Source organism: Coffea eugenioides, chromosome 10 (assembly GCF_003713205.1).
Source record: "Coffea eugenioides isolate CCC68of chromosome 10, Ceug_1.0, whole genome shotgun sequence".
In the NCBI taxonomy this organism is placed as follows: Eukaryota; Viridiplantae; Streptophyta; class Magnoliopsida; order Gentianales; family Rubiaceae; genus Coffea; species Coffea eugenioides.
In genome coordinates, this window is record NC_040044.1 from 31602009 (window position 1) to 31629043 (window position 27035).

At 36.3% G+C, this 27035-nt stretch overlaps 5 protein-coding genes across 8 annotated transcripts; 1 reads left to right on the forward strand and 4 right to left on the reverse strand.

Annotated features, from left to right (window-relative positions):
* Nucleotides 1-6: 6 nt before the first annotated feature.
* Nucleotides 7-4740, forward strand: LOC113749564 (protein WHAT'S THIS FACTOR 1 homolog, chloroplastic). 2 transcript variants are annotated; one of them, XR_003464543.1, is made up of 3 exons: nucleotides 7-162; nucleotides 739-2465; nucleotides 4688-4740. XR_003464543.1 is itself a non-coding variant. In XM_027293346.1 (2 exons), the coding sequence occupies exon 2, from the start codon at nucleotides 772-774 to the stop codon at nucleotides 2047-2049; it is 1278 nt and encodes a 425-aa protein (XP_027149147.1). In that variant the 5' UTR covers nucleotides 7-162; nucleotides 739-771; the 3' UTR covers nucleotides 2050-2490. The 2 variants fall into 2 exon arrangements, 1 of the variants encoding a protein (XP_027149147.1); XM_027293346.1 differs by lacking the exon at nucleotides 4688-4740 and having other exon boundaries at nucleotides 739-2490.
* A 1215-nt stretch (nucleotides 4741-5955) lies between these two features.
* Nucleotides 5956-6637, reverse strand: LOC113749786 (histone H3.2). The gene has a single exon (XM_027293636.1). It carries the CDS (start codon nucleotides 6548-6550, stop codon nucleotides 6140-6142), a length of 411 nt encoding a protein of 136 aa, XP_027149437.1. The 5' UTR covers nucleotides 6551-6637; the 3' UTR covers nucleotides 5956-6139.
* A 2021-nt stretch (nucleotides 6638-8658) lies between these two features.
* LOC113750243 (actin-66-like) lies at nucleotides 8659-11894 on the reverse strand. Its single transcript, XM_027294239.1, has 6 exons — nucleotides 11734-11894; nucleotides 10584-10654; nucleotides 10098-10491; nucleotides 9396-10009; nucleotides 9124-9207; nucleotides 8659-8914 (listed from the first exon to the last, which is right to left on the reverse strand). The coding sequence occupies exons 2-5, from the start codon at nucleotides 10641-10643 to the stop codon at nucleotides 9142-9144; spliced, it is 1134 nt and encodes a 377-aa protein (XP_027150040.1). The 5' UTR covers nucleotides 10644-10654; nucleotides 11734-11894; the 3' UTR covers nucleotides 8659-8914; nucleotides 9124-9141.
* Nucleotides 11895-13607: 1713 nt separating this feature from the next.
* Nucleotides 13608-17446, reverse strand: LOC113749781 (pentatricopeptide repeat-containing protein At3g61360). Of its 3 annotated transcripts, none has more exons than XM_027293630.1 (4): nucleotides 17239-17446; nucleotides 15086-16648; nucleotides 14453-14620; nucleotides 13608-14233 (listed from the first exon to the last, which is right to left on the reverse strand). In XM_027293630.1, exons 1-2 carry the CDS (start codon nucleotides 17251-17253, stop codon nucleotides 15101-15103), a joined length of 1563 nt encoding a protein of 520 aa, XP_027149431.1. In that variant the 5' UTR covers nucleotides 17254-17446; the 3' UTR covers nucleotides 13608-14233; nucleotides 14453-14620; nucleotides 15086-15100. The 3 variants fall into 3 exon arrangements, with proteins under 3 accessions (XP_027149431.1, XP_027149430.1, XP_027149429.1); XM_027293629.1 differs by having other exon boundaries at nucleotides 14453-14647; XM_027293628.1 differs by having other exon boundaries at nucleotides 14453-16648.
* Nucleotides 17447-19171: 1725 nt separating this feature from the next.
* LOC113749780 (probable pre-mRNA-splicing factor ATP-dependent RNA helicase DEAH4) lies at nucleotides 19172-26760 on the reverse strand. The gene is made up of 16 exons (XM_027293627.1): nucleotides 26464-26760; nucleotides 25777-25869; nucleotides 25577-25681; nucleotides 25213-25430; nucleotides 25001-25053; nucleotides 24717-24833; nucleotides 24396-24487; nucleotides 23439-23525; nucleotides 22839-23053; nucleotides 22650-22742; nucleotides 22239-22362; nucleotides 21463-21610; nucleotides 20764-20833; nucleotides 20351-20511; nucleotides 19900-20075; nucleotides 19172-19787 (listed from the first exon to the last, which is right to left on the reverse strand). The coding sequence occupies exons 1-16, from the start codon at nucleotides 26661-26663 to the stop codon at nucleotides 19637-19639; spliced, it is 2103 nt and encodes a 700-aa protein (XP_027149428.1). The 5' UTR covers nucleotides 26664-26760; the 3' UTR covers nucleotides 19172-19636.
* Nucleotides 26761-27035: the final 275 nt, after the last annotated feature.

Genomic DNA, 27035 nt, shown 5'->3' on the forward strand with positions numbered 1-27035 from the left:
TCCCAGGCTACAGACCACAGTGTTCGCGTTCCAGATACACTCTACCTGATTTTGCCGTATTTGGGCTCATAAAACCAAAAGAAAAGGCAAGAAGAACCAGGAAACTGACGAAAGCTGCTAAACTGCCAACAATTATACCACTTCCCATCCTTCCGGTTACAGGTTTCTATAGTTATCTTCACTTTTTCAATTCTTTCCTGAATTGATGTTATGGTTTTTTTTTTCTTTTACTTGCTGAAATACTTGAATCTTCTTATCTGGGCTGTCAAGAATCGGAATGGAGAATCAAAATGTTTGAGCAAAAGAAAGCTTCTGCCCCATTAAGAATAGCAAAAAGCATTCTTCTTCTTCTTCTTTTTTGAAGTGTTGGGGGTTTTACGTGGACTTTGGAGCTTAAAGATTGCGTTGTGAGGGGGGAAAAACAAGGAAAGACAAATGATATTTGAAAGCTATAATTGAATTTGGAGTTGCGTTTGAGAAAAAAATACATGAGGTGGATCAAAACTTTTGATTTGGTTGAGAATGTAAAGTTCCTGGAATTAAAATAAAGCTCTAAATTTGTTTGTTCTCGTTGGTATGTTTGAAGAAGGCCTCAGGTTGTTTAATTGTGATATAAATTGAAACCAAAGTTCGAATTTTTTTTCTTCTTCTTGTTTAATTTTTAGTAGGTTTATATGAATTTTGTGTATTTTTTAAGAAGTTCTTTTGATTAATTGTAGCATTACATTCTGGGCTCAGGTTACCTAAAGTTGTAGAGCATTAAAGGTGTATATGAGATGTAATTCGAAAATGGCGATAGGCAAGCATCTCAGAGGTATTTTGTATTGGAACCTTGGCATATTTGATGGCCCATATAGGTCTCACGTTCACAGGAAATTTTCACTCTGGTCAATGAAGAAAGATCCTGATCTTGAATCTGCTTTATCTCGCAACCGTCGTTGGATAGTAAATAATCAAATTAAGAATATCATTTTTCGGTGCCCGAATCAGGTGGCATCAGTCAAGTTTCTTCAGAAGAAGTTCAAGACTCTTGATCTTCAAGGGAAAGCTCTCAATTGGCTTAAAAAGTATCCCTGTTGCTTTGAAGTCTATCTTGAGAATGATGAGCAGTATTGTCGATTAACAAAACAAATGATGGCTTTGGTTGATGAGGAAGAATGTTTGAAGGATATGCAAGAGCCTGTGTTTGCAGAGCGATTAGCAAAGTTGTTGATGATTAGCTCAAATCAAAGGCTTAATGTGATGAAGCTGAATGAATTGAAGAGGAACTTTGGCTTTCCCGATGACTACTTGATTAGAATTGTACCAAAGTATCCTGAATTATTTAGAGTTGTTAATTATACTGGAAGGAGGAGTTCAATGGAAATCGAGCTCAAAACATGGAACCCTAATCTAGCAGTTTCTGCAGTTGAAAAAATAGCTCTAAAGGAGGGTCGACCTCCAAGTTTTTCTTGTTCATTGCCTTCTTCCTGGGTAAAATCTTGGGAAAGGTTTGAGGAATTTAATTCAACACCATACATTTCACCATATACTGACCCTGGTAGTTTGGTGGAGGGATCAAAGGAAATGGACAAAAGAATTGTGGGTTTGGTGCATGAATTATTATCACTGACCTTGTGGAAGAAAATGTCAATTCTCAAGCTAAGCCATTTCAGCAAAGAATTTTGCTTGCCTGAGAAGTTAAATGTCTTGCTGCTTAAGCATCCTGGTGTCTTCTATGTCTCAAATAAATACCAGATTTACACAGTCCTTCTTAGAGAAGGATATAGTGGATCTGAATTGATTGACAAGGATCCGGCAGTCATAGTGAAGGATAAATTTGGAGAACTCATGCAGGAGGGGCTTCACGAATATAATCAAAGGCACTATTTGCTAAATTTAGAAAAGAAGAGAAAAAAAGGCATGATTACATCCAGACCTGAGAAAAAGAATAATTTGAGAAATGAAATGTCTGAAAATGAGGATCAAGGTGGAGATATTGGTGGCATATTTGACCCAGAAGAAAGAAAGCGATTTTACAAAATTCTCTTTGATGACAGTGCTCCATGAATTTCAAACAGAGCTCTGCACATATAACAGGATTCTGGCTGCTAGTGAGACATCTTTTCAGTTAATTTCTGACAATTTTCTAATGTGGAAGTAATAAGTCATTGAACATATTTTTGGTTTTAAAAAACTTCATGCAATTATTATTGGCAGAAATGAAAGTTCTGTATGATTACTTGACACCAAAATCACGTCCTAAAGTTACATTGTACGCTGTTTTGCTTCGATGGTCTTGCTGGTTCAGGAATAGGTGAATGGCCATTTTGTTGTTCTATTCCAATATGCTGGCTGTGTTGATCATGGGATAGAGGAATTGTCTTCCTCGTTATACTCCACAAGAAAAGAGCTGCAGTGTTGTGGTATTCTTTGTGGTCTTTAATTGCTACGAGTTTGAGGACCTGAACTTGGTTTTTATGTTGGTGAGTGATTTTTAATCATTTTTTTTTGGTACAGTTGATGGTCAAATATACTCAAAGATGAAATTACACAGAAACATACTTAAATTAGTAAAAAAAAAGTCTTTATTGTCCTTGGTGCGTCTTTGGATGACAAGTTATTTTGTGTTTCAGTTTAATGTCCATTGGACTTTTAAGTTGTACACTGCATTTAACTGCACTGGGAAAAATCCTGGTCCTTCAAACTGAATAATTTCAACCTCTATTGTTTTGTAGTTAAAGCAATTTCTTGCCTTGAACCAAATCCATATGTGCAACTTCCTTTAGTTCTTTCAGTAATTTCAGCATGCCCCAGACTAAAATTTGGAGCCATCCCTACATATCGACAAATAGGCAGCTAGATGTCTATCTCAGATATGCTCAGTATGGGTGAAGGCTAATTACTTTTTTTTTTGTCAATTGTCATCCCTACTCCTACTCCTACTCTATCTATGGGGAAGGCTCAACTGAACCTATGGATACCGATGGGGACAGAACCACCACCGGACCAGACGGGTGCACTACACACCCATCTGGATTTGAAGCAGAGCCACAAGAGTGGCATTTTGGTGGGAGGGCCTCCCACCCCACCAAAGCCTTAAGGGCTTGGTGGTGGCCACCAGCCCAAGAGCTGGTGGTTAGGTGAAAGGCTAATTACTGCAAGGCAGTTAATAGCTCTTGGATGTTAGAATGGCAAATTCTTGCTCCTTGGAGATTCCCCAATATAAAGCAAGGTGTTGGAGTTTACAAATTTTAGGAATTTCTTTTCTCATAAGTTTGCATAAGGGCCTCTAAAGAGGATTGAGGGCGAAAAGGCTTTTGACTTGATTATGCTGAGACACATACACATCTGTGTGTAAATATACCTGGCAATTGGGCGGATTGGGCGGGTTTTGGGCGGGTTAATATTGGGTTTTCATTTAAATGGGTTACACCCAATCCGCCCAACTTTAGATTGGGTTAATTTTGGGTTGGGTCATATTGGGTCATCTCAAACCCATGACCCAAATATGACCCAATATATTAATTAATAGATTTTGATATATAAACTCTCTCAAATATATTTTTACATACAAAAAAAAAAATTTTTGAGTGGGTGTCCAACACGAATACCCAAATCGCCTAACAAAAGATTTTATGCTAATATTTTCACAAAGAAAGTATGGTAATTTTGGATTTATGTAGTTTTTACATATTGAGAATATGGTTTACAAAAACAAAAATCTTTTAGCATGAATGAGTTTTGTGGTAGTTATTAAGCACCGAGGACATGAGTGGTTGTAAGTTAACATTAATGTCTCAAAATTAATTTCGAATTTAATAATGTTCAAATTCTTCATACTGAACATTTTGATGACGATAATATAAATGAAAAAAGTCACATTGTAGCTAAATATCTAACTCATAAATGCAAATTAATTTTTGTGTCACGATGAATCTGACAACTATTCTAACACATCTGGCCTTGTCCATATCTAGGGTAATACCCTATTAAGTATGTAACCAAGGAATTAAAAATATGACAAGTAAAAAAATTTTAACTTGCTTGGCGAATTATGTTATAATCACAAAAGATGTTTATAGCAAAAAATAATAAAAAAAAAGTCTATAGTTGATGCTTTTGAGTAACTATTCACCCTTTTAAGATTGTGTTGATTATTCACTTGATTCAATTAGCAAAAGTTGGGTAATGGGTGCCAATACAAATACCCAAACCGCCCAAAATATATGTGGGCTTTTATTACCCAACCCAAAATTGACCAATACCCAACTTACCCAACCCAACCTCTCAAATTAGTGGGTGGGTTGTTGGGTTTTGGGTATAATTGCCAGGTCTATGTGTAAATATTGACTCAGACCATAGACTTCTGCTGCTAGAATATGAACTTTTGATGTAACTATGTATCTGTCATGTTCATTAAATCCATTAGAAATCTGTGAATTAGTTTTAAAACTAGTTACAGAAACAGAATAGCGAAGTAAGATATAATAAGCTCACCTGCATATCTTTTTAAATATTTTTTCTATCCACCTTTTTGGGGTATCTTTATGATTCATCTCAATCGATTTTGCTTCTCATGATCGGTGGTCACTCTGATGGTCAGTTTAATATCTTGAGATTTGATTTGAGATGTGAGATATGGTAACTTGACCTCCATGACCGTTAATTGTGTTTTAGTGATATATGGTACCATGTACTTGTGCAGTGTCTGGGCAGAAACCCATGCTGAAGTACTTGAAGCCTTGGGTGCCTCAAGAGTTGAGTAAGATGCCAAGAGCACTTGGATATGAGCGAAAGAGATCCGAGGCTGGAGGGAACTTTACAGATGTCATTTATGGCATGATCCTTGATTAACACCATTCAAATCACGTCTAATTTTTTGGCTGCAGAGGTATTATAACCAGTTGTTAACGCGGATCATCAGCCCTTGCACTTTAACAGGTTTGTGCTGAATATACAAGCACGGTTGCTTAAGGATACTCACTGGTTTATGTAGTTTATCTTTGTTACCCTTTCATTCACCATATATGTAATATGTGATTGTAATTTGTAAAGGCACCATTGTTTCTTCTGATAAAAAAGCAGCGCACATCCCCCATAAATGCAAGTTCCTAATATTTTTTCTTCGTGGCTCACTTTTAAGTAGCTTACTTATCCATTTACATTGTTGAAATCCTCATCCCAAGTGTTCTTTAGTCGAGATCTAGTAATTGCAGAAAAATGAAGAGCTTCCTTGCTATGGCCTTGCACCTGATAATGGTCATGTAATTATCTTATCATATGCTTATGGTTAGCAATAGGTAATTTGTTTAACCATAAAGATACAGTGTCTTCTTCATACTGTTTTTTAGTCCTATTCCTTGGACCATCCTTCGCTGCTCGGTCATCCAGGTGATTATGTGGTTCTTGCCTATGTAACAAAGGTTATTACTGTCTAATGATTCTTCTAGTCTGAAAGGCTTTTAACAGTATTTTACTTGTCAAGAAAGTTTAGATGTCAGCATAACTAAAAGACATCTTTCAATAATAAAAATTCAGAGGCACAGACTCATAGTCAGATTAAAGCAGATAACGTGCAGTTGGCACAGATACTCATAGTCAGTCAGATTAAAGCAGATAACGTAATGCATTTGGCAGCAACCTTAGTGTCTAATTAATGGAACCTCCGTGCTGAAGTTTCCTTGTTGAGGTACATCATAATGGTCAGTTTTTTGGGTCAGTTTACTGGTGGCAAGAAAGTAGGTGCAGCAACTTGTTGCGTTAATGGCCGTGATAGTGTGGTGGGATATCGACAGCTATACCAGCTCCATCAGAAAGATCACTGCAAAAGTTAAATTGAATTTATTTGACACAATAATCTTTCTGTAAGTTCTTTTGGAACAGCTCCAAAAGCAACCATGCAAAGACAGGTGCTACAAAATTACTGCATCAATTATATCAAATTGTTATTATAGAGTAACAGTACTAAAAGACTGAAACAAACATCATAAGATTTTCATTCATTTCACCACCAAGTTTTCATTACAAAAACAAGCCACAAGGCAGAAGAACATACAACCAGCCCATCTCAGCATTTCACTGATTTCCTCCAAGTAAATCTAAATTTATCGTCTAGATCTAAAATAAACTGAACCCATTATCGAAAATCACAAGTTACTCAGGCCCTTTCACCCCTAATCCTCCTAGCCAGCTGAATATCCTTAGGCATAATAGTAACCCTTTTAGCATGAATAGCGCAAAGGTTAGTATCTTCAAACAGCCCCACCAAGTACGCCTCAGCAGCCTCCTGAAGCGCCGCAACAGCACTGCTCTGGAACCTCAAATCAGTCTTGAAATCTTGAGCAATCTCCCTCACAAGCCTCTGAAACGGGAGCTTCCGGATAAGAAGTTCAGTGCTCTTCTGGTACTTCCTGATTTCTCGCAGGGCTACGGTTCCGGGACGGAATCTGTGGGGTTTCTTCACTCCGCCGGTAGCTGGGGCGGATTTCCTGGCAGCCTTTGTGGCCAGTTGCTTTCTCGGGGCCTTGCCTCCAGTGGATTTGCGGGCTGTTTGCTTGGTTCTGGCCATGATGGAAAGATTCGAGTCTTTGAGTTGTATATGTTTGTGAAAATGCCTGAGCTGAGAGAGATTTCGTGAAGATTGTGATGATTTGAGGCTTGGGGAAGCAGAATATTTAAAGATGAGAATGGAGTGAAAATTTTTGAAGTTTTCGGGGGAAGAGTTTGGCGGGGGTGAAAATGGATCGTTGGATTTGAAGGAGGAATGGACGGCTCAGATTCGAAATCAGTTTACTGACGCGGATCGCGGTCCGGGTGCCTTTCCTTTTCCCTTTCCCTAAGCCTTGTGTAATTGTTTTAGGCGCATGAGGTACGTGGCACTATAATTACTAATGGGTAGTCAAATTAATTATTTGTTCCAGAGAATTTAAGCTTACATGGATGGAGTATTAGTCAATGGAAGAAAATGGAAATTACTAATTACCTGTAGTATTAATCTTAAGGTTCAAGTGAATGAATTTTCTTGACTAACTTGAACACGTGCCTGACTAAGTGACCTTTCACATTTGTTTGTAGCACTAAACAATTCTTCACCAAAGTCTCAATAGCTAAGATGGTTACCTTCACTGGGCTTTAAGAGCCTGTTTAAATTGCTATTTTCTCCGAGTTTTTCTATATAAAAAATGTACTGTATTGATTTGATATATAGAAGGTAAAATAGTGGTTAAGAAATGAATCTATAAAAATGTAAAATTTTTTTTAAAAAAATGGTAATCCAAACAAGACCTAAATTATTCTCAACGATAACGCTTAAATTGTGGTGCTAGTAGTTCCTTATTACTTTTCTATCATTACCTTTTCATTTCAAACTTTCAAGGGAAATGGCAAAGAAGGAAAGAAAGATGAACGAAGACTCATTAGTCATTCAAAAGTCTATTTAGAAAGTCAATTGTAAAAGCCAAATCATCTTTTACTTTGTGATTTTCTTAAAACATACGTCACATTTTGACAGTTTAACATTCCAATGACTTACATGCATGTCTCTCACGCGCTTTATTTGATCCTAATTGACTGATTAATTGTTAAATTCAGCCCAAATTGAGAAATTAATTGCCAATTATCCTTAATTGGCTGAAAATTAATTGACGAAAGGTGTTTGTGATGAAATAATGGGGATAAAATTGGCTCATCCCCCAAATAATAGGAATAGAAAAAAGGTAATTCTTCCCAAGCTAGTCATTTTATTAAAGTAACTTCGATGGATATCATGCCCCAAGCAAGGTTTGTAAAATCGGGATCCTACGTAGGATCGATTTTAGTTTCACAGAATCGGATCGTAGGATTGTAAGATCCTACCAAAAGCTCCTAATTGCAATTAAAGGCTGCAATTCTTTGATAAATTACAAATATACCACAAATATTTTCATTTACTTGCAAAATGGAGCTTCGTATTTCATAAATTTACAAAAAATTGTATGATCGTACGATCCTACCGATCCTGCTACAATCCTACGCGATCCTACATAGATTAATATGATTTGCGACTCTGAATACGATCCGGATCGATTTTGGTTATCCGGATCGTACCCGGATCGCGATTTTGACAACTATGGCCCCAAGCTCCTTGCCACAAGATTATGTACAAAATCAACATAATAAGACAAACCCAAAACGCTACCAAAGAAAGGAGAACAACCAGGACCCCAATATTCATGTTTTCCATTTTTCTAGGTCCAATTTTATTGAGATCGTTTGATTTATAAAGTCCAATTTTATTGGTTTGAATCCTTGAATTGGTTTTACTTGTTAAGCTTAGAGAAATATATATTGCATTTCTTGTTGACTAACTTGAAGACGCGTTTGTTTTGAGCATTTGACCAGGCATTTATTCTATCACCTATTGAATAAGATTAGAGAATTCCTGACCAAGGCCTTTTGCAGAATAGCAAAGATGGTTCAAACAGCTTGTTCTACAGGATTGGTATGTTTAACATGTGCTGGAAAGTACCTAAAGCAGCAGCAGCAGCTGATGACAAAATCATATTCTTTTCTCATAAGATAGTAGATTCTGATGCCTTTTCAGCCATCCGGATTACAGAGCATAATGTGATAGAATGGTGGAAAGGTATCCACCATGACAATTAACTTTCTGGGATATGCATGACTCGAGAGACAGTATCTATGAATTTCGGTTTCAACGCCATCTAATGTTTACATTCCAATGCCTCAACCAACACATATCATAAGATACACAAAGTAATGGAAGCAAAGCTAATCCATTGAACGTCAAAAGACTAAAATAAAATGCCCACAACCTTATAGCAATTACTATGTATGGTCTAACAATGTACCAAAACTGCAAGCCAATCAATCCAAGCTACCAACCAACAAGCTTTCTCATTTGACCAGAATTAACACCAGAACGCACTCTTCCCTGGAATAAGAACGGATCCATTAGTCATGCACTGGACGACAATTTTACAAGATCGATCTCATGGACAAACCACCTTAAGCAAGGAAAATCTGAAATAACTCGCTAACTTCCCATTACACTATTGCTTCACCCGTATTTCTACTCATTCCCAGCTGAATAAACTTGACGACTCATTCAACACGATACAGTAAATGGACAAGCAGACTTACCAAGTTTGCTAACCAGCTTCAGAAGCATTTTCTGTGAACAATTGCAGGACCGGATTCATCGTATTCAGCCTTTGAGATCCACATCTGCATGATTAAACACAATACAGCAGGATTGTCAAGCATTGGTCTGGATTCCAAAAACTCAAAACAGTAGATATACATCCATCCCCTTCACTGTTATTGTTAGATTTAAAAATTTCCCTCTTTTGTTTCATTTAGTCGTCGTTGATTAATTAATTCTATACATGTGAGCCAGCAAAGGAGATAATTACCTGTTGGAAGGTACTTAGGGATGCCAAGATGGAGCCTCCAATCCAAACACTGTACTTCCTCTCGGGTGGCGCGACCACCTTGATTTTCATGCTACTGGGAGCAAGAGCAGTTATTTCCTTACTCATACGATCAGCAATACCTGGGAACATAGTTGAGCCACCGCTGAGCACGATATTTCCATATAGATCCTTCCTGATATCTACATCACACTTCATGATTGAGTTGTAGGTCGTTTCATGAATTCCGGCGGCTTCCATTCCAATCAAAGGAGGCTGGAATAAAACCTCTGGACAACGGAATCTCTCAGAACCAATGGTGATCACCTGTCCGTCTGGTAGCTCATAACTCTTCTCAATTGAGGAGCTGTTCTTTGCAGTCTCAGCCTCCTGTTCAAAATCTAGAGCAACATAAGCAAGTTTTTCCTTCACATCACGGACAATTTCCCGTTCTGCGGTTGTCGTGAATGAGTACCCTCTCTCTGTAAGAATCTTCATAAGGTAATCTGTAAGATCACGACCAGCAAGATCCAAACGCAAAATGGCATGGGGAAGGGCATATCCTTCATAAATAGGAACTGTGTGGCTCACACCATCACCAGAATCAAGAACAATACCTGTCCAAGAAAGAAAAGCAGTATTGTTATTTTGATAAAGAACCGACAAGGGCAAAAATTTCAATTTACAGGTCAACATGAAACATACCAGTTGTACGGCCACTAGCATACAGAGAAAGGACAGCCTGAATAGCTACATACATGGCTGGCACATTAAAGGTCTCAAACATAATCTGAGTCATTTTCTCCCTGTTTGCCTTGGGATTAAGAGGTGCCTCCGTGAGGAGGACAGGATGTTCTTCTGGAGCCACACGGAGCTCATTGTAAAAGGTGTGATGCCAAATCTTCTCCATGTCATCCCAATTACTGACTATACCATGCTCAATGGGGTATTTCAAGGTAAGAATACCTCTTTTTGACTGGGCTTCATCACCAACATAAGCATCTTTTTGTCCCATTCCAACCATGACACCAGTGTGCCGGGGGCGACCAACTATACTGGGGAACACTGCCCTTGGAGCATCATCACCAGCAAATCCAGCCTGCATAGTAAAAGTGATAGGAACTGCAATGAAGTGCTGTAGATAGACAGAAATGGATAACCAACATGTGCGGCAAGAAAATTATTACTAACCTTAACCATTCCAGTACCATTGTCGACAACAAGTGGTTGAATTTCCTCTCCCTCAGCCATCTTACCTTAGCCTGTTATGGATAAACCGAATAAATAATACACTTTGGAAGAAGACTACATGAAAGTCAGATTGCATAGGAGCCAAAACCAAAGCATTTACCCAATTGAAGCGTGTGATAAATGTTGAAGCATAATGAACATGTATAGATATAAAAAATTGCACGTTCTAATACAGATACATTTGTAAAGATTGATAGCTTTAAATTCAATTTCTAAATCAATGATACAGACATGTCGACTCCTGAAAATTATTTTGGTAAGCAAATTTTTTTAAGGTTAGAAGAAACAATTGAAAGTGTAAAGCTCATAAAAATTGCAATTCTTGGTCATTTGCTATCTGTAAACAATTCATTAGTTAAAGAGAATGAGAAACTGAATTGATCCACTCCCACGCTAGATGGCGCTAAACACGTAGATAAGAACTAACCATCCTCTTTTACTCTTAACGACTTGGACCAAATATGAATCCGATCATTATCAAATCATAAAAAAAACATAATCCTCTGATTTTCTGAGTTGTAATTTCTCTTCAAACAAAACAAGGTCAAAACAAGAACCAAAAAGAGAAAAACTGAAACTTCAAAACATAAATTTTCCAGGATGAACATACAATCTGAACTTCTACACAAGGTATTTACCATAGCAGTAAAACTGCAACTAAAGAAACGATCAAAGCTAGCTAAAACATGAACAACAAAAGGGATAGCAAGCACAAAAAAGAATAAGGAATCAATTTTTATGAAGATTCTTCTAAATATCCAAGAAATCAACCAGTAGTCAAAGATCATCATTAATTAGCCAATAACTACAGATCATCCCACGGAACATCTACAACATATTTACACATAATACTATGCAGATCGGAAGTATGAAAAATCAAGAATTTCACTTCACAGATGATCAAGCCAAAATTTTCAGTCAATCGATACTCAACCAATAAGAATATGACAATCAAAGCCACATTTAAGAAAAAAAAAAAGCTTATTTAAGTCCAACCCAGTTCAAGAAACTAAACAGAGATACCAAACCTCAAAACCCCAAATCAAATTCATGACAATCAGAGGCAACTCAAATGAAAATACAAGCTTACCTTGATAAAAGCAAGCGGTTGCTGGGTGTTTTTTCTTTCTGCTTTAGTTTGTTGAGAGAGAAAAAGGGCTGGCTTTTTCCAAGAGAGAGCGCAGTAGAAACACTGGGAAGAATATTAATAGGGAGCAGAGAATGATGACTATGATGACAACTTCTATATTCTATGCTCCTTCAAATGAATTGAAATTCAGACCAAATGCAAATGAGAATTCTCCTACTCATTTTTCTTTTACCTCAGAGTTAATTGCAATATGCATCCCTCAACTATAATTTATTTTGTCATACCCCAAACAATCAATTTTATGGGACATTTTTTCCAAAACAGTTATAGTGTGATTTTGTTATGTTGTTTAATAGAAGCACTTCATAGCCATAATTTACATCAGTCCACACTCAAGTTCTCTTATTTAATTAGGGATATTTTACCATTTAATTCAAAAAAATATTATCAAAATTTATTAATTTTAAATCGATTTGAAATATTCTACAAATTGATAGCAAAATGCTAATAGGTGATTTTCCCGAAACACAAATTTGCAATAAACATTATGTTTTTATTTTACAAGAAAAGAAAAAAAAAGGTCTAACCTTTTACTTTACAGTTTTTTAGCACTTATTTTGTAAAAAAATTTATTTTCCTAGGGGATGGCTAGTTGGCTCTTTCGGCCAAGAATTTGTCATGATAGTCACTTTCTAAGAAAAGAATGAAAGGAAAAAAAAAAAAGAGCAAGAATTAAAAATTATCAAATTTGGTTGATGGATGACTTTTGACTAAGCACCCATATGCTTTCCCATCAACTTCTTTTAATTTCTTACAATTAAAAAAAGGAAAGCTTTGGAAACTAAACTACCTGAAATATTTTTTTTTGGGAGTAATTTCCATTATTTTTTCCTTTTTTTGGTTCCTATTTGTTTCATATCTTTTATTCCATCACATCACTTTTGAGCAAAATAAAGATAATAACCTCAAATGAAAAAAAAACCCCTCAAATCTAAAGTATTTCTTTTTTTTTTTTGGTGTCTATCCTCTTCTTGTACCATTGACTATTTTGTTTTGTTTACAATTACATGATATTCAATTCGGCCCCCAAATCCCTTTTTTTTTTTCTTTTTTGAAGGATTCGGCCCCCTAATCCTTACCAATTTGATCTGATTATGACTACTATAAATTGAATAATGAGCTACTTTGGCCAATCAAGGAGATTGGATGAAATCGTGGAATTGCCATTGCTGGATGGTGCTTTTTTCTTGTAGTGGAGAACCATAAACAATAATAAACAAATGGAGAGGAGGCTTTGGTAGATTCTCAATTGTGCCATCTGATCAGATGACAATTCAAACACGTCCACACTCAAAACTTTGTAAAGAATTCAGTTGAATTTCAGAAAAACTTCATTATAGATTAGCATCAGATTTTTTATGCAAATTTACATGATTATGTCCATTTTTCTGAGAAGCATACAACATTTGGGATTAAGAGGAAGAGAACAAACCCTTCCAAAGCTCCTTTTTCTTCATTCTGGACAGGAATTATGAAGTAGACAAATATTTGTACAAACTCTAACCTTGAATCTTGATTGCTTCTATTATTAGATAAAAGTCCAACCGGAGAAAACAGCCCATGACTTAGAAAGTAGCCAACCTTTAGCATCTGGAAAGTCGGCTGTCTGATGCAATAAGCATGTGGATGAACCAGTGAGAAAGCTAAGCAAAGCGTACTTTTCTTTGATGTCATGAGTGGAAGAGATGTTCATTTGGACCTCTTCAGCCGACCAAACGAAAAGGAGTTTGTGTTTTCCAGTGTGATTGCTTCCACATTGTTTGTAATCATGTTTGCCTCTCTTACCACTTCTTTCAAGGGGAAAAAGGAAAAAAGAAGGGTAAAATACAGTTTCATATTCGTCATTAGCATGCTTTAATGTTTGACAAACTCTCTAAGAAAGAAGCTCAACTATTGCTTCAGGAACAAACTCTTCAAGTCCTAATGTCAGACCTGAATTTCAAACACTACAACATAAGACACTGGTGTTACTAGAATATAGTCAATATGCTAATACAAGAAAGGAGAGCAAGTAAATTAAGGCATAGGCCAGCCTATGCCAGTAAGGAAGTGGAACTTTGTTTATCTGATGTTTTGTAGCTCCACATCCTCCCATGCTAAACTGATGACACGACCGGGGCCTCAAAAGCAGGGGTCACGGAGGCACTTTAAAAGAGTGACGTAGCTTCATCTGCATGAATCTTTACTGTTGTGCATCATACAAAAATTGAAACAAATGATGGCCTCCCAGATAATAACTTCTTATCAGGGTACTCATCCTTCCCAGTAAAGTGAGACTAATAAACTTATCCGAAACCAGGTGCAATATTAAGGGTGCTTTAAGAAAGATCTCTGATACAATATTTGCAGAACCTGAACTTCTGGGGAATGCAATCCTGCATTACTTATCGTTAACACCATATTGCAAGTGAAGAGATTGTTCCAAATTGGGATGCAGTATCTGAAAACATATCAAGTACCAATTAAGATGATTGGCATTGTGCTGAATGTGTCATGCATGGGAAGAAAAGACAAAAGCAAAGGGAATTAGGTATAGCTGAGATGTTCCAAGACACTTGCGAATATACTATAAGACAGATATGAAGAGAAGAGATCAATAATGAAAAGAACACACTATGGAACAGAAACAGCAAGAGACTTGAAAGTTAAAAGAAGATACCCCTGTGGCAGGTCTTCCGAATAGGATTAGCAGAGCAGGTGAGGCCCAGACCAGATTACTAACAGGTCTACTTGGGGGAATGACATATGCTCGGGAGGCCATCCTGATAAGCTGCATTAGAAGACATGTACTCCTTCCAGAGTTGATCAACTTTGAGAAACCCAATGACTGAGACAACTTCATCAGGATAATCAACTTGACAGAAGTCAAATACAGTCATGGTAACAGGAATCAAGATCACATAATATCGATGAGAAAGTGAAGTAATGACCTCACGTTGATAACTAACAGACATGCATCAAGAATTGGCCAAACAAGAAGTCATTACAATTTTCAGCAGTATATGCAGCGATAAATGAAATCCCTCTATTTAAAAAAAAAAACTAGCAAGGAGTACATCATGGTTCAAAATCAAATTTTAGATACCTATGAGAGGTGAGTGGGGTTGAGCCAAGAAAATTATAAAGTACGTCACAAACAACACTGAAATTTGGTCAAAATAGGATGAGTCAATTGGAAACTAATGAATTTTCACTGTCAAAATGAAATATCTCAAGCAAAATGTATTTTAGCACCACAAATAGATCTGCGCACAACACTAAAAGAAGATAAATTTATACTGCTACGACCGACCTGGAAGAAGATACACTAGGAGTTTGCATTTGCATGTCCCCTGGAAGGTGGGAGCGTTGCTTGTAATCTCCTTATCAGCTTGTCCAGGTTTTGCAATTTATCCATCTGTCCAATCTGCAGTAAGTACCTCTCCAACATTCTATATGATAGCTCACTCATATGTCTACCTCTCTCCAACATTTGCTTTGAACAATCATAAGCTTCTTCAAACCTTCCTCTGGAACATAATCCAGTCACAAGAAGATCTAAAGCATGACTGTGAGGACAGTGTCCTTTCTCCAGTAAATAACTCCACAAATTCACACCCAAATCAAGTCTTTGGTTCTCACAGAAGTATTTCATTAACATAACAATTGTCCGTGTCTTTGGCACAAAATTTCTCTCAATCATCTTTTGATAAAGTTCCGAAAGAGCAGCAATACCATATGATCTCATTAATCCCAAAAACATTGTGTGATATGTAACATTGTCAAGCCCGATATTTTTGTCCTCCATTTCATTCATTAGAGCGGCAGCCGATTTTACATCTTTACACTGAAGGAGAGAGCTCAGGAGGGCATTATAAGCCCCAATATCAGCTTTCAAGTTTCTCTTGGAAATTTCATCAAAACATTCTTTTGCCTTTGTAACATTTCGAGCTATCCCAGCACCGTGAATCAAAGTAGTAATAGTCTCTACTGTGGGCATTATTTTACACTGTTCCATTTCTTCAAAGAGTCTCAAGGCATCGCCAAGATAACCTTTTTTACAGTAAGCATCAATTCTAATGCTATAAGTCACACTATTGGGCTTAAAACCTCTTTTAATCATCTCATGATAGAACAACTCAACCGAAGTAACACCGCCTGATTCCTTGAATCCCAAGAGCAAAATATTCAATGTTTTGGTGTTGGGAGAAAACCTAGTGTGGAGCTTGTTGAAAACTGATCGTGCTTCTTTCATCTGCCTTTGTGTGCTGAAAGCTCGAAGAAGTATGTTGAATTCTTCACTCCCAAATTGCTTCCCTGAAAATATACCCTTCTCCATCCTCTGAAATGCTTCAAGAGTTTCTTCATAGGACTGAAATTTCGCAATTCTTGATATCATGATGCTTATCGATTTGAGAGTAAGCAGGATAGGGTGTTTATCCCTGATTGTTCCCATGAGTTCCCAAGCTTTGTCAAAATAGCGCATTCTTGTAAGTATGTGGAGTGTCTTCTCAAAAGCATCTGAACTTGGAACATAATGAGGCTGACAGAGACAAAACCTGAAAAATTCATATGCCTTAATGCCATTTGAGTGCGCACCAAACAAGTGACCAAGGACATTTTCCACAAAGGTTGTAGACAGAACACCTGGAGGTATCTCACGGCGAAGTGTGGAATGCAGCCTCTTATCAGGAAAAGGATGGTCATTTATAACTGTAGCAATTCTTTCAATTGCAACATCCGTCTCTGACAAACAGTGAAACCAGCTAGTTTGTTTAAAGGCAATGTTTAAGTTCCGATGAATTTGCAACTTATTTGTTTGTATTAAGAAAAGCATGATCTCTTGCTTCACTATAACTTGTATCATCATGGAAACCTGTTAAAAATACACAACATCTTTAATAGTCTTTCAGCAACCAAATTTGCGAATCAAAAAGAACAATTATTAATGAGCATGGCATGCTCTCAATGAACAGATTATCAAACAAACAACAACACGGTCTGTAAGAAGTTCAACATTACATTTTTAGCTTAAAGGGTGTTTCGAAAGTATCTTGGATACACAATTCATGAAGAAAGTAGATCCTATTTCCATCCTAGCCGTCAATTTTGGCTTCTTCTATTAGTAAACAACTATCCCATCAGCAGAAAGAAGCTCAGAAGCCATTCTATATAGGCAAGATCAAAATTTCGGACTACAATTACGAACGTAAACATGGAAATAAATAACAAATTCCACAATGCGAACAACAAAATTAAATTAAAAAACATTTTTAGGTAATAATATGTATGCCTGTTCAGTGAGAGTGTCTGTCTAAGCAGCTTCCAAAAATCAAGTATGAAAAATACCAAAGCTGAACCAAAAAAAAGGGTTCTAGCCACAAAAAAAAAAAAAGATCAAACAAAAACAACTGCTGTGGAGCAATAGATGGAGTCTAAAGTCAAATGAAACAAGCAGAATAGTACCCAACAGATATGCATCGGTAAATCGCTATGTTGAAGCCCATCTATCGCAATGGAAGCAATGGCGATACAAGCCCGTTTATATGGAGGTTTTACCCATTTAAAGTGGAGAAAATCCGGCCGCAGACGGCAGAGAAAGGGGTGGAATTCAACCGGGCATGGAAGTGCAACGGAAAATCTAAAGCAGAGGGTTTGTGGATTTAAAATTGGGTTAAATGCACTAAACCCCTGAACGTTGCGCTTTGCCGGAACTAATTAAATAAGTACTTTGCGCCTTAGTTGATATTTCAAGACAAAATTATCTTTACTATTTTATTTTGTTTCTTTTTTATTTATTCATTCCCTTATTTCTTTCCCACTACTTTCTTTCATCTTTTTTTTTTTATTTTTTACTATTTTTATTTTTTCACTTCTCTTGGGTAACTATTTTGTTTCACTTTCCTATTAGTATTACTAATATATATGCTTATTATAATATTATAATTATTTATTACTAGAACATCCCTTCTTGTGTTATTTATTGACACTATTAAAAAATTCAAGACGGCGTAAAAAATTGATATATGCCTATCATAATGAAAAGAGTATATATTACCAGCAAATTAACTATTTAAAAAGATATTAGCAAACTAGAACTTTAAATTACTTAATATGTAAAAGTATATCCCAAAAAATAAAGTAACTAATATTTTAATCGTTTTTATGTATAGTTGATTAACCACTATGTTATTATGAAGTGTATTCCAAAAAAAAAAAGTAACTAATTTTTAATTCTTTTTATATATATAGTTGATTGACCACTAATATATGTCATTACGATATGAATTTGTCAATGTTGTTACTAAAAATTAATTTATTCTAAACTCTAGACCTATTAATTTAAATAATATGTGAAATAGTTTATGCACTTAGATAACATATACTTTATTATAACATAGATTTTAATGATCATCATTACTTCCAATGACAAAAAGTAAAAAAGATAGAAATGAATAAAGAATCGGTTTAAGAAGATTAAAATTGATAAATAAATAAAAATAGCAAAGAGAAGAAAGTAGTTATTCATAGGAGAGAAGGGAGAAAAATATGAAAATATAAAGAAAAGGAACAAGTAGAAAAGTATAAAAAAAGAAATAAAATAATAATTAATATGGAAGGGGCTTTTTTATCCTAAAATATAAAGTAGTGGGAGCAAAGTTGCCTATTCATTCATTGAGTGATCTCTCCTTCTCTCTATTTATTGATACGGTCTATATTGTAAACACCATACAGATTACAAATTCTTGTGGTAATCACTAAATTCTATAGAAAAAAGACCTATAAGTTGACCATACTAATTTAAGACAGTATAGCAATTAAAAATTTGATGGTGTGAAGAGTAATGTAGAACCAAAATTGAAAAAGCAGGCACAGCAGCTTCACATTTGAAGTAGGTGAGCTATAGGATGTTGTTGTTATGTTAATTAGTACGGGTGTTAAGGAAAAAAAAAACGAAAAATCAGCCTAACAAATTTTGTTCGGATTTTTTTTTTGCCGACAGTGTGTTTGGATTGTAAGTTTTTTGAAATATTTTTACTGTAGCACTTTTTGTGATGTGATGTATGTGAGATAAAAAAGTAATTGAGAAGATAAAAAGGTGTATTGGAAATTGTAATGGTGATGTCAGCAAATATATTTGGCCAAATAATTGGCTGTCCAAACACATTAATTACTTAGTATAACCTAATCTATCCTATTCTACAGGAAGGGAGAGCCTAAAGAAACTGTGTAAAGAACTAATATATATATAGACCTGACTAGATCAAAAGGGTACTCTAATACCACCTTTAAATTTTTTTTCACTGCAAGTAAGGTTTGAATCCCGACTTACAACTAAGTCCTCCTTTGGTGCCCACTGAGCCTTGGCTCAGTTGTTAAATTTAGTTCGGATTTTGGATTTCAGTAAATTGGAATTTCATAGATATCATAATCCTCAAGAACGAATACAATGTACAGCTGAATATATCAAATCAAAGAAGAAGTTCCCACGAGTTGAGACCATATTCTGTTACCATTATATCCTCAATGATCATTACACTAAAGTTGAAACAAATCTTTTTTTCCGTACTTCATCCACATATTATGAATACCGATTTACAGAGATTGCCAGTGTAACCACAGAAAATTCTGTGAGCTCTTATTTCTACATAGGCAAGCCCTATCAACAATTGTAAATTGACTGATTTTCCATTGGGGCTACCCGTCCAGTAAGGCGTCCCCGGGTGCTGTCTTATTCTCAGCTTTACAAGGGAGAAAGTTCCATGGAAACCTGAATCTGAGAAATCATGATGATCAAGAAGCTAGGTAGCACCAACATATTCCTCGGCAGAAGTAAGACTTGAGTTCGTCCAAGTTATTTGGACTATTTAATGCCTTTACGTGCAAGAAAACGCTCACGAGCTGCTTGTATCTTGCTATCATGGTCATCTGGAAGCTTAGGAAGACTACTATTTTCCTTCCTCAAGTCTGAGTTCTCCACATGAACGCTCTTTTCAGGCTCAGAGAATCCACCACTGTTTCGAAAAAGAATAAGTATTAACCAAGCGAAAAAAATGAAAGAAAAATGCAACTTATTAATGCAGAAATACCAATCCCTTGAAACAATAATCTTTCGTGTAACTACACCTGAGTTTTTCGACGTTTAGCTTCTCAAGCTTCCTTGTGATGGGCATGACCCACGGCATTTCAACTGCACAAACATTGCGCATAAAGGGACGTGTAGTGGCAATAAGTTCGTGATACACTACATAATTCGGGAGCATGCCCTCCTCATCTGTCCTCAATACAGAGGATGGGTGCACCTGGAAAAGGAAAATGTGAAAAGCAAATGTTTAAGATCCCAAAGCTCAAGGCTCTAGGCAACACCTAAAGGCAAATGTTGGACTAAAAAAAGTAATATACCAGCATGTATCTAAACCAAGCAAAATTAACACTAGTCTCTTTTGGCACTTTACCTTGGCCAAACAGAATTCATTTCATCACATAAGAACAATTTCACATTAGAAATGAAACATTTATGCAGTTTTGTGGCACAGTAAATGACAAATCAAGTTGCAAAATTCTTCTAACACCCTACCTGAACTAGTTGAGACTTAAAACCAATAGTTCGATAACCATTATGACGAATCATTCTCTCAGCAAGCTGATTGGCATAGCCCGCGCATAAAGCTTTTCTCAAATTCTTATAATCCTGTTGGCTTTCTCTCCTTCCTTTCCTTGTTCTTACGTCCAATGACTCTGTTATTTATGGACAACGCAAACTGAAAATGAGACATAATTCTTGACAAAAGTAATATATCGACTGATGTTAAAATAAACAACAAAGCACAAAAGCCACAATCTTAGATGACATGGTAGAAATCTATCATCAGTGTTAGTGGAGTTCGAACTAAAACAACATAGTAAAAGAAGAATTTTAGATAAGTCTAGTGAAGATAAAAGCTCAACAGCTATATGTAACACAAAGGCATAGTCTTGATCATGTCTGACCTTTCGCACTTTTCTGCATTATCTGAGATAACTGTTTCCTAACATCCTTGACAAACATCATTCCCCGCACCTGAAACCAGTAAATTCATTGCCAAATTATATATTTCATAGCTAATTCAAGTCTTCATAATACCGAACCATTGGGTCAGCCCAGTGACTAGGGGAGAGCTCGTAGAGTCTTCCCTGCTGCCAGCAGGTTCAGGGTTCGAATCTTATGCCTGGCAGTTAGGGTTTTGGGGGGGGGGGGGGGGGGGGGCGGGGGAGGGATAAAAAAAGAAGTCTTTATAATACAGTTAGAGAAAAAAATTGTAAATGCATGTTAGTTGTATATCCTACATTGATATTCCAAGGATTTCCAGCCATATATACATAAGATGTTGGGCCACTCCACTCACAGCCAATTGGTTTTGAGATGGAAGTCCAAGTTATTTAACAATGCAATTAGAGGTTATTGATCAACTTCATATATTTCTCCACTACAGCAGGTAAAGCCTTAAATTCAGAATGAAAAACAATTCCATATGTTTACTTCATTTCTCCAAATTAAGTTACTTTGCCTAAAGCCTGAGACACCAATCTAAAATTCACGATAATATGTGTCTATGGATGCATGGCTCATTACATAACCAGAAGATAGACTGATAAACTGAGCAAGATTTTTGAAACATTAAGGCCAAAAATAAAAGACATAAAAGACACCTGCAAATTGTTATCTTTACACCAGTCCACATTGTAGTCAGTCCGATGCCACTGCTCGTATATCTGAAGCAACTGGATGTGATCTCCCCATCCAGAACCATCAGGAAGGTTCGAAGGAATATGCTTTCTCTTCTTTTCAGAGATCTTGCTACAGAACAAACATCAGACCAATAACTAAGTCAAGTAACTTTGTGACGAAAAATCAGAGCAGCATATACTTGTAGTTTGCAGACAAGCAAATTATTAAGCAAAACGGTGAGATTGACTCAAAAATTTATAAGGTTCCTGACCTGTCACACCGTAACCAAAACAAAATGATGTCCACCTTAAAATGAAAAAAAGTTGGTTTTCTTTGCCTTTGGCTCTCGTTTTTCCTATTTTGCTTTTGATTTCTGTTGTATCAGTCAAAAACTGGAATTTCTTCTTTGACAACTTAAAATTTGCTTTAGCTACTTAGCATACACATTATATCTGCTCCTACTTGTATGAACAATTAAATGCCACAAGACTAGAACAATCACATTGTGCATGAAATTAAAAAGAAAAGAACATGTGTCTATCTTCAATCAGAAGCAAGAAGCTAGAAAGTATTAGTTTGACTTTGCTTTCCTGAAAGACAAGGCCTTAAATTTCCATTCAGAAAAATTGAACACCAAGTGTTTTTCTTTGTAATACCAGTATTTGCTTAGAACTTGATCAATGTTTCAACCACGCAACCATCTAGCTGATAACCACAAAATAATAAGCATATAAAAGCCACAGGGAAACAAGTCTACCTTCGACCAGAAATTAATGTTGTTTCAGCAGATAGCATGGCGGCTACAGTCAAAGCTTGGGATAAGCAGCCACACTCATTGGCTTCCAAAAGGGTCCTGGAAAGAGATGGTTCCAAAGGGAGCTCTGCATAGACCAATAATTTTCCAGTGAATTTATCATTCACAGAGAGAGAGAGAGAGAATCTTCGTCAGAATTGAATTCCAAATTTTCTTCTCTCTAAACAATACAATCTTCTAAAAATGAGATACAGTATAAGCCTACCTAGAATACGTCTACTCCAACTACTTTTGTCTTAGTGGTTGAGTGCATGGCTCTTCTTTAGCTCATTTGTGTGTGTTATTCTAAGTGGAGAATGGTTGAGGTAATATTGATTCATATAGCAGTGTAAAAATCACATGAGAGTTCTATACCAGCCATTGTTCGTCCAAGGCTTGTAATTGAACCATCTTCATCAATAGCATCAATCAGATATAGCTGTTTGAGAGCATCTTGCAAAGACTCAGCTGCAGTCAAAAGAAATTTTCAATCAAACAATGCATCACATATATCAATATCAACAGAAAAAGGTGCAGTGCTATGATATAAGAAATGAACCGCACAGGAAGGAGGATCAAGAAAATCAAAACTTAGGATATCTATGTCAGGAAGGTCCAATGACTTCAAATAAAGAACACTTCCAGCAAGAGAAGATCTCTGTATTTCAGGGATTGTAGCGTCCAAAAAATCATCATGATAAACAATTGAAGGGTACAAACGATAGCATTTCCCTGCACGTGTCCTTCCAGCTCGTCCTGCGCGCTGATTGGCTTGCACCCTGCATTACATCAATAGGTGGAAATTACTATGCATATATCTAAGACTGAGAATAAAATGCCCACACCGAGCATTGGAAGTTGAACACTAGAGTTCAGTTCAAAGGAAAGACCATATTTATAGTTCTTGTGTTTTGTTGAAAAAGTAAATATTGCCAACAAACAAGAATGTCTAAAGTAACAAAATTGCCATAACAATGATTCCTCCTACATGCAAACAGTTTTCCCTCTATGAAAGATTGAGTCTTTCAAGAATGTCATTAAACTCCAGTATTTGAGTTAGAATCAACATGGGACCAAACTCAAGCTTCAACATTAGCCTATGATTTCATAAGTAAACTGAATGAGATAAACATAGTAAAAGACAGAAAAAGTAAGTTTGCTTACTTGCTAATCTGAACAACATCAAGAGAGTACATTCCAGTTGATGGATTGTACTGCCGTTGCTTCACATAACCAGAATCAATTACATACCTATCATGTAAGCCACATATAAGTATGAAAGATAGCTACTAAAACTGGAAGAAAAGGGGGCCAAAAAAAAAACACTCTTTTCACATTCTCACATTATAGATACAGATTCCACAGTAAAGAGTAAAATGAAGAAACACAACAACAAAAGGAAAGAAGACAAACTAAGGGATAGAGACAAGACAATCCAAGTCATTCAGCACTCCAGCAATAGAACAATGTAGCTTTACCTCATTAACCAACTTCAAATTGATTGCAAGCAATCTCATCCCTTTTTTTGGGTGAAAGGGGAGGGGGTGTGGTTGGTTCAAGTTTTCAGACCAGCTGCTATAGAGGATACACGTTTTACTACACGAGATAAAAAGCCGGATAATCACTGGATGTTCAAAAATTATCATTTTGAGTATTTACATCACCATGCTGTTTCAACAATGTGAGCTTGCGCGCACTAGAGAGAGAGAGAGAGTTCAAGATCTTCACAAAGTTTCTTTCGGTCAATGCCACAAAACCAATTTTACCTACTGTAACCCAAAAATGCTCAACAAAAATTACTTCTATATTGCAAAACTTAAGATACCTCAGAGTACAAAAACTTATCTTATTCAGAAGAAATGGTTAACCTGTTAGGTTCACATTATATTAGGGTTGCTAAGGCAAATTTTAAGCACAAGAAAAGGCATTATATTAGGGTTGCTAAGGCAAATTTTAGGGTTGCTAAGGCAAATTTTAAGCACAAGAAAAGGAATTATATTAGGGCTGCCAAGGCAAATTTCAAGCACAAGAAAAGGCATCAAAATCCTCAAGGGTTAGCAAATTAAATAAAGCAGATGTATTAGAAGTGCTCGATTGCCACTTAAGTGATAGCTTGCTTACACAACACCATCAACCGTCAAAGAAGTTTCAGCAATATTTGTGGCTACTATTAATCGCCTACAGTTTGGAGGTGGACGACTAAATACGCGAACCTGTAGAAATAAAATAAAAGTAGAGTCTCAGATCTACAGAAAACATAAGAGATTGAAAACATTTAGCAAGCTTTCATTGTGTATTAAGTTCTTTAAACGAAAAGAAAAAAAAAAGGTAAATTACAGGACAATTATAACATTTGAAAGCTTCAGAATCTGAAGTCGGAAGCAACCACCAAGTAGCAAAATGAGGATGAAAAAGGCAATACCAAGGAGATGAAAGACTTGCCTGCAATTCAGGAGGCAAAGATCCATGCAGCGGAAGAACTATGGCATCCATGCATGAGCCTTCCTCAAGGCTTTGAATTCTCTCCTCCAACTTCATTACCAGCTTCTCTATATCATCCTACAGGTGATATTTAAATTCCAATAAACTAAAACTAAACAAATGCATAATAAATTAAAGATATATAAACAATTAGTGACAATAAAATGTGTAATCCTGTGCAAACATAAAGTACATAAAGTTTTGAATATATTAGCATAATACAATTCCAGGAAAATGGAAATAACCTGTCCAGTCATAAATATAAGAACATCTCCTTCCGGTTCCTTAACATGTATATCTACCAAAACAAGCTGTCAGAAAGACCACAGGAAACAGCTAACTAGACCAAATAATTAAGTCACTGGTGCATGTGATGCAATGGTAATCACAAAAGTTTGAAAGTAATAAAGTAGCTTTTAGGGTAAAAACTGAAATGCAAAATTTCCTTCAGTCTTACCGACGGCTGCTTTTAGAGAAGCATCAATGTAATTTTTTGGCCGTTCAGAGCTATGCAGTATTTCCACAGGAAATAACTTCCCTGGGACATTGAGGATGGGGCAGTTAGAGAAGAATCTTGATACTTTTTCACCATCAAGAGTAGCTGAAGTGATTAGAACCTTTAAATTGGACGCTCGCAATTTAACCAAACGTTTCATCAATCCCACCAATATATCCCTGATAAAGATATTTCGGCAATTTAAGTTGATTTAAGTTGCTGACCAACAGACCAAAACAAGAATAATGGCTACAACAAACATGCAGGCATTACAGAAATCCAAATCTAGTCTATACATTGTAAGAAGGAAGCAAATCAAACATACGTATTCAGACTCCTCTCATGAGCTTCATCCAATATTATTACTGAGTATTGATTCAGCTCTGGATCGGAAAGACTTTCACGAAGAAGGACTCCATCGGTTAGGTATCTACATATAAAGCATTCCATTTTATAATTGCAAAATCAAGGAAAGAGAAATACATTTCTAACAGAATCAGATTTTTCACAAGTAAAAGCACTTACTTAATGCATGTTTTCTCTGAAGTTCTATCTTCAAAACGAATAGCATAGCCCACTTCCTCTCCAAGTTGAACACCAAGCTCCTGGGCCACTCGACTGCATGCAAAGACAAGCAGGAAAAAGGGGACGTGGGAAGTGGGGTTGGGAGGAGAAAGAAAGATGTCAAGACGTTTGTATGAATTAGAGTACATTATATCCAATTCCTCCAAGAACTTACAATGCACACAAATATATGTGAACTGAGCCACAGACTACAAAAAACAAATGTGGCATCTGATTCCAGTAATAACTTACTATCTTTGGAAAACTAGTAAATCTATCTATAATTTTATTGAATAAAAAAGCAGCATATTTCAGTAAAGAACCCAATTTCAGAAACCATGCCACTATATCAAGATTAAAATCACTAGAATCCGTTAACACCATAGGAATCCCTAAATAAGATTAGTTAACTAGAAGTCAACGACATCAGCATTACGACTTTGATAATATCATTAATTATTTTTAATTTATGCGAACCTAAAAAATCAAAATTTCAAAAGCAGCTTATATTATCTCATTTTTTCCCTATTCCAGCTCCTCAAATGAAAATTTAAACAAAAATAAAGCTCAAAAAAGGTAAAAGAACCAGAAGAAAGCTGGTAGTTCCTCAGATATCTCATTAAATTTTGGAGATTTGGAGAAAATTACCGAGCAACGGAGACAGCGGCAACGCGGCGGGGCTGAGTGACGGCGATGGCTCCGGATTTAGTGTAACCTCGTTTGTGAAGGATTTGAGAAAGTTGAGTACTTTTCCCTGAACCAGTCTCTCCTATAATCACAGCCACAGGGTTTTTGTCCACTGTTTCCACGATTTTATCTTCGAATTGGCGTATCGGAAGGTTTTCCATTGCTCCAATTTCAGTTTCCCAATCGATAATCTGTAGATGATTGATTGGGGCTTTGGTTTGAGGAGAAGAGGGTTTATTAAGGGTTTCAGAAAGAGGAGAAGAAATGGAAGAAGAAGAAGAGAAGGCGTTATTTTGGAAGTTTAAACGATTCAAAATGCAGCCGCTTTTATATGGTATAGTGGCCAAAGGCGCGTAATGCGTAATATGCACAAAAGCCACGCCTTCGATGTAAATTTCAAATTAAGGTTCAAGGACAGAGCACTAGGGGATTGTTACGGAATGCAGCATAGCAAGGTCCAGGTGTGATCTTCTTAGTAAAAATATTAGTGAGTGCTTCAATGTCAGTGCACATCAAGTGCAAGAGAAGAGCAT

What these genes read in the sequence shown, in the direction of transcription:
- LOC113749564 (XM_027293346.1), top strand. Translation starts at nt 772, where the DNA reads ATGAGATGTAATTCGAAAATGGCGATAGGCAAGCATCTCAGAGGTATT.
- LOC113750243 (XM_027294239.1), bottom strand. Translation starts at nt 10,643, where the DNA reads ATGGCTGAGGGAGAGGAAATTCAACCACTTGTTGTCGACAATGGTACT. An exon ending in TGCTAGTGGCCGTACAACTG is followed by an intron (nt 10,010 to 10,097) that starts GTATGTTTCATG and finishes TTTCTTGGACAG; the next exon opens with GTATTGTTCTTGATTCTGGT. An exon ending in CCCTAAGTACCTTCCAACAG is followed by an intron (nt 9,208 to 9,395) that starts GTAATTATCTCC and finishes TTAATCATGCAG; the next exon opens with ATGTGGATCTCAAAGGCTGA.
- LOC113749780 (XM_027293627.1), bottom strand. Translation starts at nt 26,663, where the DNA reads ATGGAAAACCTTCCGATACGCCAATTCGAAGATAAAATCGTGGAAACA. An exon ending in GCCGCTGTCTCCGTTGCTCG is followed by an intron (nt 25,870 to 26,463) that starts GTAATTTTCTCC and finishes CTTTGCATGCAG; the next exon opens with TCGAGTGGCCCAGGAGCTTG. An exon ending in CTTTGCCTCCTGAATTGCAG is followed by an intron (nt 24,488 to 24,716) that starts GCAAGTCTTTCA and finishes TTATTTCTACAG; the next exon opens with GTTCGCGTATTTAGTCGTCC.
- LOC113749786 (XM_027293636.1), bottom strand. Translation starts at nt 6,550, where the DNA reads ATGGCCAGAACCAAGCAAACAGCCCGCAAATCCACTGGAGGCAAGGCC.